The following is a 14,124-nucleotide window of genomic DNA, read 5'->3' on the forward strand; positions in this document are numbered from 1 at the left end:
GCGGAAAAAGACGTTCCTTCTTGCGAGACTCCGACCCGGTTACACAACAGTAAACCTGCCCACAGCGTTTCAGCAGCTCACAGCTGAATCACTGACGACTGAGGCAGCCACAAACAGGACGGAGTGCAGAGAGAGAGAGCGCGCAAGAGCGAGCGCGACAGAGAGAGCGCGCAAGAGCGAGCGCGACAGAGAGAGCGCAAGAGCGAGCGCGACAGAGAGAGCGCAAGAGAGAGCGCAAGAGCGAGCGCGACAGAGAGAGCGCAAGAGCGAGCGCGACAGAGAGAGCGCAAGAGCGAGCGCGACAGAGAGAGCGCAAGAGCGAGCGCGACAGAGAGCGCGAGCGAGCGCGACAGAAAGAGCGCGAGCGAGAGACAGAGAGCGCGAGCGAGACAGAGAGCGCAAGAAAGAGAGACAGACAGACAGACAGACGGAGCGCGCAGAGAGACAGGTCTAAACGCAGAGATTATAGCGCGTTCCTCCCTAACTCCGCCCACTAACGCATCCGCTCGCCCCACATAAAACACACTTCCATGTCCTTGTAACGAACACAGTTACACGGAAAAGCCTGAACACCAAGTAAAAGTCGTTCCTCACTGAAATGCGCCCTAAAAACACGTCCTCTACAGACCACGCGGCTAAATACGGCACTTCACCGCAGTTTATTCATTTGCAGAGATAAAATTAAGCAGATAAATAGTAACTGTGTATTAATAAAAGGTAAGAGAGCATCAAAAAGCACTGATGTCACACAATCGCGCCACAACTTCCGAGTTCACTTCGCCGGGGAAGTCCGTCACGAGAGAAAGCCAAAACATCTCAAAGCCAAAGTTTAGGGTGACTCCTGGCTTAGAACCATGTATTCAGGTAGATTAAGTCTGGTTCCACTGAGTTCCACTGACTTGCATTAAAAGGACAGTGTGGTTTTTTTTCCATTCTCCTGTAAAGTTTTTTTTTTTTTTTTTTTTTTTTTTTTTTTAGAGATGAGCAACGACACGCTTCCATTTCTCGTTAGCTACATTAACCTCGTAGCTCCAGCGCTAAAACTAAAGAAGCAAAACTCGTCTTGGCCACTCGACTACATTTAAAGAGAGGAGCACTGTAAATAAACTTAGTTAAAAAAAAAAAAAAAAAAAAATTATATATAAATATATAATAATAATAATAATAATAATAATAATAATAATAATAATAATAATATAATATATATATATATATATATATATATATATATATATATATATATATAAAAATTCTCCTCGCAGAATCACCTTTTTTGTCGTCTCCCGTGGCAACCTCCGCCAGGTACCGGTAGTAGTCTCCCTTCATCTTCAGGTAGAACACCTGGCTCTCCGCCGGAGACGTGGTGCGGATCAGAAACTTGTCCAAGAGATGCTGCAGATGGAAGAACACAAACCAAGTCACCATAAAACAAGAGTCTAAACTGCGAGTAAACAAAAATTTACCTTGTTTTTATTTTTGATAAAAGAAGTAGAGTTAAAGTCGAGTTCCTCCCTTTAGACCTCCACTTGAGTAAAAGTACTAAAGTATTTCCCTTCAAATGTACTTAAGTATAAAGTAAAAGTACTAAAAGAGGAATTCTGGCTCTGATGTCCTGTTATCATTTTTATAACCAGACTGGCTTCATGAACTCATTTCAGGTGAAAGTCCTCCAGCGTCTCTCTTGGTAAACCAGTCTTTTAATAGAACGTCATTAATTAGTGACGCTGACGTCTATTAAAATGATCAGAAGCACAAAACACTGAAGGTAAACAGTTTCCATCAGGGAGAACCGAGTGGCTCTGAAATCACTTTTTACACACAAGCAAAGTTTCAGTTTCAGATTTATTTACAACTTAGTTCCAAGTTTAAGTTGAATAAAAACTGGCTTTAAACTCAGGATCACAGATGAGCTCCTTTTCACTGCCTGATGACTGAGACGCTGTTTTATGAGAGTTTAGAGAACTTCAACTCCATTCATGGTGGAGGGAGACATGCAGGGCGCTGTGCGGCAAAATAGTCCCCAAAGAAAACTCATTATTCCAGATTTTCCACTGTTCTTCATCATCAACATTCCATATGAGCTCAGAAGACTCGTGTAGGTTCTCTGGTGGTTCTGGATGGTAAATAAAGTGTCTATATCTGTGTTGTAGTCATGGCGACGCCTGGTTCCCATCACCACCACTGTAAAGACGTCTGGACCAGTTCACACTAAACCCTCTGAATCTCTGTTCACAGCTCACACTGAGTTACAAAGTTTTTAAAAATTAATGCGGTTCTGATTTAAGTAGTTAATTTTTTTTAGTTTTATACAACAGTGTGTAGCCATCTGTGCGTAAGGAAGACTTTACACCCCACAGCAGAGCGGCGCCTCTGACCTCTCGTGGGCTTTATTTGCATGCTTATGTAAGAGAGAGGAGATACTGGCAGATTACAGAGCTTATAAGGACGCGCAACAAAGCCACAAGCACTTAGACTGTCCTGGTCATTCAGCAACACTGACCGCCCTGTCTCGCTGTTAACAGGGACGCATTCAGCATGGAGGAACTGTTCTGAGTGCTGTTTTGCCTTCAAATGACGCAATAATAAAATAATAATAAAAAATGACCGACATGCCAATCATCAATCATCAATCGTCAATCATAATCTCAAAGTGCAACTTCCTACACAACAAACCTGCAGTGAGAACGGCAGCGATAGTAAATCAGTCAGAATCAGAGTAAGAATGGAGGTCAGGGAACCAGCCTCGTGACCGGAAGGTCGCCGGTTTGACCCCCAGAACTAACAGCACATGACTGAGGTGCCCTTGAGCAAGACACCCAACCCCCCAACTGCTCCCTGGACACCGTGGATAGGGCTGCCCACCGCTCCGGGCGAGCGTGCAGTAAGAAGAGCTGTCAGTGAGTCAACGACTAAACTAATTACGACTGTAGAGTTTATTTTTATGCTTTTATTTTTTCATTCTTTTCACTGTATTTTACTAAGAATGGCGTCAGTGTACTAACGTATATCTATTTTAATCAGTCCAGTTTAATCTGACTGATTTATCAAGATTACTGTCAAAAGGTCATTGTTAACCAAGTGATCTTAACAGGGCCTCATTCATCAATAGCCATGTTTACATGGAGCCTAATAATCCTTTAATAATCAGATTAAAAACTCGCTTGTGTAAACAACTCAATCGGGATAGTCTAGTCTGATTGAGGCCTTTCGGAATGCAGTTTCTATCAGATTGATCGAGGTGGGTAATCCTGTAAATAATCCGTTAAATAGAAGAATAATACCTGTGTAAACGCCTGTATCCGATTACATTCCCTATCGGAAAGTTTCAGTCCGTTCTGCTTGTGCGTCGCGTCACAGTGAGAGTTTATACCGTTCAACACGGCGGAGCAGAAACTGGTCTGCAGAGGAGACGAAGTTCATGCTCTGATCTTTAAAAGACGGCGGTGGGACGGACGTCCAGCTTGTGTCTCAGAACACGACGTCTTCCTCTCGGCCTTCTTTAAGGACGTTTTCCTGAGTCTGATGCCATTTTAAAGCAGTTAGAAACACAATCACTGCTCACTGCTGCTCATCTCACTCTGACTGGACTCGTGTGATGCTCGCTGTCATGGTAACGTCTACAATAAGCGCTACTCCATCAGATTGTTGAGTAGAGTGAATATATAAGTGTGTGCTCACAAGTTTGTATGTGGTGTTTCACTGCACGGATGGGTTTAACGCGGAGGTGAAATTTCCAAATTATGGGACTATTTCACAAAGCAGAGTGTTTACAAACATTTTCCTTGTAGAAAACTTAAACATCACGCCCACAGTGGAAATATCAAGAATTAGTGTGGGGTATAAATGCACTGAAGTGCATCATTTGAGGTTTAACTACATTTTTACCTTCATACTCGATTATAATGAACTGTAATTAATGTTAAGTAAAGTACACAACTGTGCAGAAAGTGTATTTTTCCAGGAGAAACACCACATAAAACAGAATAAACACAAAAAATACAAATTAAGATTATGTGACCCTTATTAGACACACACTAGGGGGCAGTGAGCACACTTGCCCGGAGTGGTGGGCAGCCCTATCCATGGCACCCGGGGAGCAGTTGGGGGTTAGGGGTCTTGCTCAAGGACACCTCAGTAATGGACTGTCTGCTCTAGGGATCGAACCGGCGACCTTCCGGTCACGAGAAGAACTCCTGACTTCTCGCTGCACTTCAGTCATCACATAGATTTGATCAATTCATTCAGCAGCACGACGTGTTCTCCTCGTTTTACCCGTTTCAACCACCAGGACGGATAGTAATGAGCAGCTGCTGGAGCTGAAGCTGCTGAGATAGCGTGAGGAGAACAGCTATACCATCACCACCATCCTGGAGCACGGCTCAGTGCCAGCCACACCCATTACCTCATTACCGAAACATTCAGCACTGCATACTTCTAGTAACACAGTCTAAGCAGCAGCGCGGGAAATGACAGGAATTTCACACGCGTGAGGAATTTTCTTGTGCCATTTTTAAAGCCTCCTCTGAGCCGTGAGTCACTGGAAACAGCGCAGCAGCAGAGAGAAACTCACAAGAGCCCAAGTCCATCTGCACCAGCCTGTACAGTAAGACTGTAGAGATTAAATAACATCAATTCTTTTTTCACAAAGCTCTATAATGTTCATATGATCCACACAGTCGCTCTGACAGACTGTAATACACTACAGGAAGCGTAGGGGGCGATACGGCTTCTACTGTTTCATTTAAAAAGCTCTATAATGTTCATATGATCCACACAGTCGCTCTGACAGACTGTAATACACTACAGGAAGCGTAGGGGGCGATACGGCTTCTACTGTTTCATTTAAAAAGCTCTATAATGTTCATATGATCCACACAGTCGCTCTGACAGACTGTAATACACTACAGGAAGCGTAGGGGGCGATACGGCTTCTACTGTTTCATTTAAAAAGCTCTATAATGTTCATATGATCCACACAGTCGCTCTGACAGACTGTAATACACTACAGGAAGCATAGGGGGCGATACGGCTTCTACTGTTTCATTTAAAAAGCTCTATAATGTTCATATGATCCACACAGTCGCTCTGACAGACTGTAATACACTACAGGAAGCGTAGGGGGCGATACGGCTTCTACTGTTTCATTTAAAAAGCTCTATAATGTTCATATGATCCACACAGTCGCTCTGACAGACTGTAATACACTACAGGAGGCGTAGGGGGCGATACGGCTTCTACTGTTTCATTTAAAAAGCTCTATAATGTTCATATGATCCACACAGTCGCTCTGACAGACTGTAATACACTACAGGAAGCGTAGGGGGCGATACGGCTTCTACTGTTTCATTTAAAAAGCTCTATAATGTTCATATGATCCACACAGTCGCTCTGACAGACTGTAATACACTACAGGAAGCGTAGGGGGCGATACGGCTTCTACTGTTTCATTTAAAAAGCTCTATAATGTTCATATGATCCACACAGTCGCTCTGACAGACTGTAATACACTACAGGAAGCGTAGGGGGCGATACGGCTTCTACTGTTTCATTTAAAAAGATCTATAATGTTCATATGATCCACACAGTCGCTCTGACAGACTGTAATACACTACAGGAAGCGTAGGGGGCGATACGGCTTCTACTGTTTCATTTAAAAAGCTCTATAATGTTCATATGATCCACACAGTCGCTCTGACAGACTGTAATACACTACAGGAAGCGTAGGGGGCGATACGGCTTCTACTGTTTCATTTAAAAAGCTCTATAATGTTCATATGATCCACACAGTCGCTCTGACAGACTGTAATACACTACAGGAAGCGTAGGGGGCGATACGGCTTCTACTGTTTCATTTAAAAAGCTCTATAATGTTCATATGATCCACACAGTCGCTCTGACAGACTGTAATACACTACAGGAAGCGTAGGGGGCGATACGGCTTCTACTGTTTCATTTAAAAAGCTCTATAATGTTCATATGATCCACACAGTCGCTCTGACAGACTGTAATACACTACAGGAAGCGTAGGGGGCGATACGGCTTCTACTGTTTCATTTAAAAAGCTCTATAATGTTCATATGATCCACACAGTCGCTCTGACAGACTGTAATACACTACAGGAAGCGTAGGGGGCGATACGGCTTCTACTGTTTCATTTAAAAAGCTCTATAATGTTCATATGATCCACACAGTCGCTCTGACAGACTGTAATACACTACAGGAAGCATAGGGGGCGATACGGCTTCTACTGTTTCATTTAAAAAGCTCTATAATGTTCATATGATCCACACAGTCGCTCTGACAGACTGTAATACACTACAGGAAGCGTAGGGGGCGATACGGCTTCTACTGTTTCATTTAAAAAGCTCTATAATGTTCATATGATCCACACAGTCGCTCTGACAGACTGTAATACACTACAGGAAGCGTAGGGGGCGATACGGCTTCTACTGTTTCATTTAAAAAGCTCTATAATGTTCATATGATCCACACAGTCGCTCTGACAGACTGTAATACACTACAGGAAGCGTAGGGGGCGATACGGCTTCTACTGTTTCATTTAAAAAGCTCTATAATGTTCATATGATCCACACAGTCGCTCTGACAGACTGTAATACACTACAGGAAGCATAGGGGGCGATACGGCTTCTACTGTTTCATTTAAAAAGCTCTATAATGTTCATATGATCCACACAGTCGCTCTGACAGACTGTAATACACTACAGGAAGCGTAGGGGGCGATACGGCTTCTACTGTTTCATTTAAAAAGCTCTATAATGTTCATATGATCCACACAGTCGCTCTGACAGACTGTAATACACTACAGGAAGCGTAGGGGGCGATACGGCTTCTACTGTTTCATTGAGGAAAAAAAACTTTGTACATTCTTAAAAAGAGGGTTCTTCAAGGCTTCTTTAGCAAAGAAAATGGTTCTATATAGAACCATGAACACTCAGACACTTTGAATGATGGGATCTTCAGACTGATGGAAAACGTGCTTTAGATGGTTCTATAAAGAACCTTTTTTGAAAATGGTCTATTGTTAACGTCAAGCTTGTAATAACAGAAGAGCCCTTTTGGGTTCTATATAGAACCCTTTTCAAAAAAGTTCTATATAGAACTGTCTATAGCACATTCATGCATATTTCCCATCAGTCTAAAGAATCCGTTCACGACGCAAAGAACCATGTAATCATGCAAAGGGTTCTTTGAGTGTTGACGGTTTTATAAAGAACCACTTTCTTTGCTAAAGAACCTTTATAGTACCACGTTCGCCCTTTCTACTACTTTCATTAAATAAATATAAAGAAATGTAGCCTCATGCACGTCCAGGCTTTTGTTGCTTTTCCCCCCCTGGTGTACGCTCACGTTTCCAGGCTGAAGCGGAATTTCAGATTTCAGAAATCCGATTTCCTGCCTTGATGTGGCTCAGATCTGGTGTTTTCAGGGCGGTGTGGACACACATCTGATCTTTTCAAATCCGACCTGAGCCGCTTTCATTTGTGGTCCTAGATCGGACATGTATCCCATTTGTGGCTACGTGACCTTAATGTGACGCTCAGATCGGAATTCATCTGCTTTTCCACTGCGCCATCACTCAGCGTTGCCATGGCAACGGCGCCGAACAGACGTTAAAGCCTGTAAACGATGGAAAAGCAGCTCATCTCACCTTTTTCTCCTCCGTCTGGCTCTAATAATGAAGCTGAGAGCTGATCAGAGTTAATGATCTTCTCAGTGAAGCTCGTTCTGCTCGTTAGTTTGTGCTGATGATGCAGTGATTCAGTCACGTGACGTCACTGAGTAGGAGGAGCTCATGAGGGTCAGTTCAGGCCGGTTCATCACATTAATGACCGATTTGAGTCTCTTACCTAAACGAGTCTGAACCATCGAGTCAGAGAGATCGGATTTGAGCAACGAGGCCTGTAATGTGAACGCAGCTTAATATCAACACTGAACTCACCAGCACGTCTTTGCAGATGGACTGCAGCTCCGACTCGATTTTCTCCCGGTACTCTTTGGCCATCGCCTGCTTGTCACTGCCGTCCGTCTTCTGCTCGATGCTGGAGATGACCCTCCAGGAGGACCGGCGGGCACCTACCACATTCTTATAGGCCACGGAGAGCAGGTTCCTCTCCTCGTCCGACAGCTCCTCTCCCAGCTCCGTCACGGCCTTCATGGACGCGGCCATGTCGTCGTAGCGCTCAGCCTGCTCCGCCAGTTTGGCCTTCTGCACATGCTGACTCTTATCCATCTCTGCTCAGGGTCTACACAGAAGACACACACACACACACACACAAAATTCAGCTATGATTAGGAAACGATGCAGTTCTCCATGCAGGGGAGGGCAATATGACCATCAACTGGCGCAATTTCTGAGCATATTATGGATGTTGCTGGACATTTCGCTCATTTCTGCATAACTACACAGTGGTTCGGTCATCCTCTAGTCCATCAGTGGTCACAGGGCGCTGGGTCTGATCCACTCGTACCAGCGCAACACACACTAACACACCACCACTGCGGTGTCACTGCAGTGCTGAGAATGACCCACCACCCAAATAGTACCTGCTCTGTGAGGGTCCATGGGGGTCCTGACCACTGAAGAACAGGGTAACAGAGTATCAGAGAAACAGATGGACTACAGTCTGTAACTGTAGAACTACAGAGTGCAGCTATACAGTAAGTGGAGCTGATAAAGTGGACAGTGAGGTGGTCATAATGTTATGCCTGATCGGTGTGTGCTCCCCATTAATGATCAGTGCAGTCGGTTAGCGGTTTTAAGTACTGATGACATCAATGAAATTCCCAGAAAAGCATATTATACATCATAAGAGAACTCATCATTAAACCGAGACGTCGTCACATCGTCCTCCGCGCTTCCGCACCTTCAGCTCGTGTGTAAACATGTGGTGACATGTGGATTTAAGCGTTGAGGTAATGGTGACACAGCCGGACAGGAATGTTCCGGATACTGTCGTCACGTGTCCATCATGCTGGCTACAGTCAGAGAACGTCATGCCAGCTCGCACGTTTCCGACAGCCGAGGACGAGACGACACCCTGAACATCAGCTGTTCCGCAGCCCTTCCGTCCGGTTCCTTCTAAATATTCATATCAACTGTTTAATGCAATCGAATATTCATTTGCTTATTAAGAACGGTTTAAGAAGACAAAATATCCTTCAAAATTCACTGGATTCACTCTGCTGTTTATTGTCTTACAGACAAAAACACACCGACTGCCCGAGTAAACGCAGCTGTACGCAAAAGTTTAAGCGCCCCGTCAATTTCCACGTATTTGGCGATTTTCTCAGAGTAAATAAGCCACATATCCACTACAGAGACACGTCTGCACGTTTTAATACACAATTACTGTTTATTTACTGAAATTAAATAAAAACACTAAAAGTGCCCTTTGCAAAAGTTATGACACTTTATGGTTTGCACAGTTCCCAATGCATTTAACTCAGCAAATAAATAGAAACTGCACGATTGATTTGCAGAAAAAGGCCAAGTGTAGCTGTGCTCAGCGTAGCGGACGCGTTCGGGTGCCTTCACACAGAAGACGTCCTACACGATCCATTTTCTCGGGCGTGTAAGACGGTACAGCACTGGATGGGCGTCTAAATCAGATACAATTCTTCTTGCAGGGTTTAGAGCAGCAGCGTCAAAGGAGTCTTACACAACCGCAAGTATAGATCAACAAAACTGGATCACGCCTCGATTTCATTTTCATGTATTTGTGCAAAAACTCAGAAATTTGACCATAAAAATATTATCTAGCCGTTCTAAACGCCATTTCGTCATCGCAACGTTCGTGCCTGTGAAGCCCACAGGAGGAAATTTCTACCTATTAAAATTTACCCATCCCATTAAAGGGCCCGTGTCAGGTGAAACTAGAGGTGGGCGATATGGCAAAAAACTAAATATCACAATATTTCAAGAAATTTCCACAATACATGATGTCAATATTTATTTTTGGAGACGACTGATCCGTTGGAACAGAGAAGTATAATAATCGTATTAATAATAACAATAAAAATATTCAAGATGAGTTTCTCCACTACACTGAAGACCGTAAAATGCATGTTACATCATTTACCAGTGGTTCCACAGGAGGGCAGTAACGACCCAGCAGCGCTACAGTTTAAAAAATACCAACAAAAGTTCTGAAAGGAGCGATTTTATTAAGTATTTGGCCCTAAATCCAGTTAAATTTACTAACTTTGCTCTCGTTATAATGAAACATGCTGTTGGTCAGTGTCCGTGAGGACTGACCTCATTCAGAAACGCATTATATTGATCTAATTTTTATATTATTGACAATCAGAATCACAACATGCACTATATTCCCAAAAGTATTCGCTCGTCTGGCTTCACACACATATGAACCTGAGTGACGTCCCATTCTAATCCATAGGGTTTAATATGATGTCGGCCCACCCTTTGCAGCTATAAAAGCTCCAGCTCTTCTGGGAAAGTTTTCCACAAGGGTTAGGAGTGATTATGGGAATTTCTGACCGTTCTTCCAGAAGAGCATTTGTGAGGTCAGACACTGATGTTGGACGAGAAGGCCTGGCTCACAGTCTCCACTCTAATTCATCCCAAAGGTGTTCTATGGGGTTGAGGTCAGGACTCTGTGCAGGCCAGTCAAGTTCTTCCACACCAAACTGGCTCATCCACGTCTTTATGGACCTGCTTTGGGCACTGGTGTGCAGTCATGTTGGAGCAGGAAGGGGCCGTCCCCAAACTGTTCCCACAAAGTTGGGAGCAGGAAATTGTCCAAAATCTCTTGATCTACTGAAGCTTTAAGAGTTCCTTTCACTGGAACTAAGGGGCCGAGCCCAACTCCTGAAAAACACCCCCACACCATGATCCCCCCTCCACCAAACTTTACACTCGGCACAATGCAGTCAGACAAGTACCGTCTCCTGGCAACCGCCAAACCCAGACTCGTCCGTCAGATTTCCAGACGGAGAAGCGTGATTGGTCACTCCAGATAACACGTCTCCACTGCTCTAGAGTCCAGTGGCGGCACTTTACTCCACTGCATTCCACGCTTTGCACTGCGCTTGGTGACGTAAGGCTTGGATGCAGCTGCTCGGCCATGGAAACCCATTCCATGAAGCTCTCTACGCTGTTCTTGAGCTGATCTGAAGGCCACATGAAGTTTGGAGGTCTGTAGTGATTGACTCTGCAGAAAGTCGGTGACCTCTGTGCACTATGACCCTCAGCATCCGCTGACCGCTCTGTCATTTTACGTGGCCGAACACTTCGTGGCTGAGCTGCTGTCGTTCCCAATCACTTCCACTTTGTTATAATCCCACTGACAGTGGACTGTGGAATATTTAGTAGTGAGGAAATTTCACGACTGGACTTGCTGCACAGGTGGCGTCCGATCACGGTACCACGCTGGAATTCACTGAGCTCCTGAGAGCGACCCATTCTTTCACTAATGTCTGTAGAAGCAGTCTGCAGGCCTAGGGGCTCGGCTTTATACACCTGTGGCCATGGAAGTGACTGGAACACCTGAACTCAATGATGTGGATGGGTGAGTGAAAACTTTTGGAAATTTGGTGCATGTCACTGTTGGCGGATCAAAACCTCGTATCTTTAAAACGGTAACTAAATATACAGCTAAATATAACTGAAGTTATAAGGAGCGTTTCAGCCCAGACTGCTCATTTACATATATCAGGCGTAAAGGCACAGCAACAAAAAACAGCCTGTTTAATTGTAAATGCTAAAAAAATCTGATTATTTTATTTTTTAAGCCAATGAGGCGCATTAAGACTTTAAAGAGACTGGAAAGAAATCGTGACGGTCTTCAAGACGTCACTTTAGTGTTTTACAGATACAACCGGACGTGAATCCTAACGTGAAGCGACTGGCCACGCCCTCTACCACCCACTGAAAACTACATTTCCCACAATTCCTGCCCCCAGCCATCACTTAGAGCCTTTATTTCCTTTTTTAATCACTGTTTAATGTCTAATGATCAACAGTTGAACCTTAATAAACGGGTAAAAATGCTCCTCAGAAAACAGAGACTAACGCATGTTAGTCAAAAAGAGAAAGGTAAGAAAGAAAGAAGTTACCACACTAAAGCAAGAGGCTCGGAAACGGGGCTCTGAAGTGAAAAGCGGCTCATCAGACACTTTTTTTGGTCCGAATAAGAAAGAAAAACTCGGAAAAAGCACAAAATGGTGGCAGTAATGCACCGAAACCGTTCCCAAGTCTGAAGTATGTGGATATGAGTCGGCCCACCACGCCCAGGAGGGTCTACCTGCTGCAACAGGAGAGCCCGACCTGAGGGCAGGGTTGATCCGGGAAACGAACACATTTTGCAACCTGAACCAAACCGAAGGCGCGCCAAACAAAACGACATCAAATCAAATTAAAGGAAAACGTGCTGCGGGCAGATCCCAGCACGGATCCCAGCTGGGCCTCACGGGTTAATCCCGGTCCCTTTCCTTCCTTTACAACACGCACTGCTTTTCCTCCTACGGAAAAGAGCTATGGGAACACTACAGGAATTTCTAGAGGATTCCTATAGGAATGCCTGGGATACTATAAATCTATTTATGAGTGCTACAGATTCCCAAAAAATGAGAATATCATTTATGGATTAAAGCATTCCGTATCACTATAGAATTATTACAGTTTCTTGTAGTACTACACTCTCCAAAAAAGATCCTCAAAGGGAACGGTTCTATTTAGAACCATGAGTTCTACACAGACCCCTCTGCATGCCTGAACGGCTTCTTTGCATCCTGGAATGGTTCTGGACGGAACCAAGAAGGGGTTTTCTATTGTTACGACACCAAGGAAACCTTTTTGGATAGAGCCATTTGAAAAAAGGTTCCATTGAGAACCTTACAGCACACTCTCCATCGGTCTGAAGAACCGTTTCACCACGCTCGGTACCGTATAAGCACGTAAATGGTTGATGGTTCTACACAGAACACTGGAAGAACCTTCTGAAGTGTGCTCCACAGACAGTCTTGTGTGGGTTAGCTGTGTCTGTGCATTGCAACACCACACAGGAATGAATGGAGGGACACTGAGCAGCAAGAAGCAGTGGTTTACAACACAGGAACATAAACAAAGACTGACTAATTAATTAATTGATTGATTGATCACTGTGAATTGGATTAATTAGCTATTTAACAAGGATTCAACTGCCAGCGCAATGTGAAAGCAGACAGAGGAGAACAATGTGGAGCCTGCAGTCAGACCAGACAAGATCAGATCAGATCAGATCATATCGAGGTTCTGGACTAAGACAGAGAGAAAGCAGTTCTCTCCTCTTATAGCTGCGTCTGATTATCTACTGCAACCGACAGCTCGCCAGTCTCATATCTGCATTTTAATCTGATCATCACGCCCAAGAGCAGAGCAGAGCCCCCGCCATAAACCCACCCACACTGAGCTATAACAACCTTACAGGCCTTATAAGACGCTACACACACACACACAAAAGGGAGAAGCTGAAGTCAGCTTCCTATTCACCAGCCACCATTTCGAATTTCCCCGTTCCACCTTAAATGCGGCAGCAGCTATTATAACGCCCGAGCGCCACAACGTAACGCCGCACCGTTTAAGGTGGAACGGGAAAATTCAAAATCGAAGCTGGCGAAAAGGAAGCCAGAAAAACCGAAGACAATAAAAACTGACCCGGGAATGGCGAAGAGAAGCAAAAAAGCGTCCTTAATCCCAAAAGCAGAAGCGAAAATGAGGCGAAATAGCTAGAAAAGTTTGCCCACCTCACAACCAGGGCGTGTATGCGTGTCTGCAGACCTGCTTCCCAGCTGACAGTCACCAAGAGCTGCTGCACGGATGTACGGGGTTTCCCACCCGCTCACCACCGGCTTGTAGCAGGGGCGACATTGGGAGGGCGTTGCTTTCTGCCACACCCGTATTCCGACAGGTCCCGCCTCCTGCACCAGGATTGGCTAAAAATGCGTACTCGCAAGCTGTTCGCCAATAGCGAGCCGATGTGTAGGAACTATAGCCAATCCTAACGCTTGCGAGTACACTTACTATCCAATTAGAGCAAGGCGGAGAGACTTACCTGATAAGGGGCGGGAAAAAATAACGTACGCGCTGCGGGGCCTGACGTCAAA

At 44.6% G+C, this 14,124-nt stretch overlaps 1 protein-coding gene across 2 annotated transcripts in view; it reads right to left on the bottom strand.

The window, feature by feature from the left end:
- ywhaz (tyrosine 3-monooxygenase/tryptophan 5-monooxygenase activation protein, zeta polypeptide) overlaps window positions 1–13,906 on the bottom strand; it is a 27,275-nt gene extending 13,369 nt beyond the window's left edge. The window contains exons 1-3 of one of the 2 annotated variants that reach the window (XM_037535448.1): window positions 13,765–13,906; window positions 7,961–8,264; window positions 1,269–1,392 (exon numbers count right to left, since the gene is read on the bottom strand). In XM_037535448.1, the coding sequence (XP_037391345.1) occupies window positions 1,269–1,392; window positions 7,961–8,251 (415 nt within the window). In that variant the 5' untranslated portion in view covers window positions 8,252–8,264; window positions 13,765–13,906. Of the gene's footprint in view, window positions 1–1,268; window positions 1,393–7,960; window positions 8,265–13,675 lie in introns of both variants that reach the window. The other variant, XM_037535447.1, reaches the window with a different exon arrangement.
- Window positions 13,907–14,124: the final 218 nt, after the last annotated feature.

Source organism: Pygocentrus nattereri, chromosome 27 (assembly GCF_015220715.1).
Source record: "Pygocentrus nattereri isolate fPygNat1 chromosome 27, fPygNat1.pri, whole genome shotgun sequence".
NCBI classification, from domain to species: domain Eukaryota; kingdom Metazoa; phylum Chordata; class Actinopteri; order Characiformes; family Serrasalmidae; genus Pygocentrus; species Pygocentrus nattereri.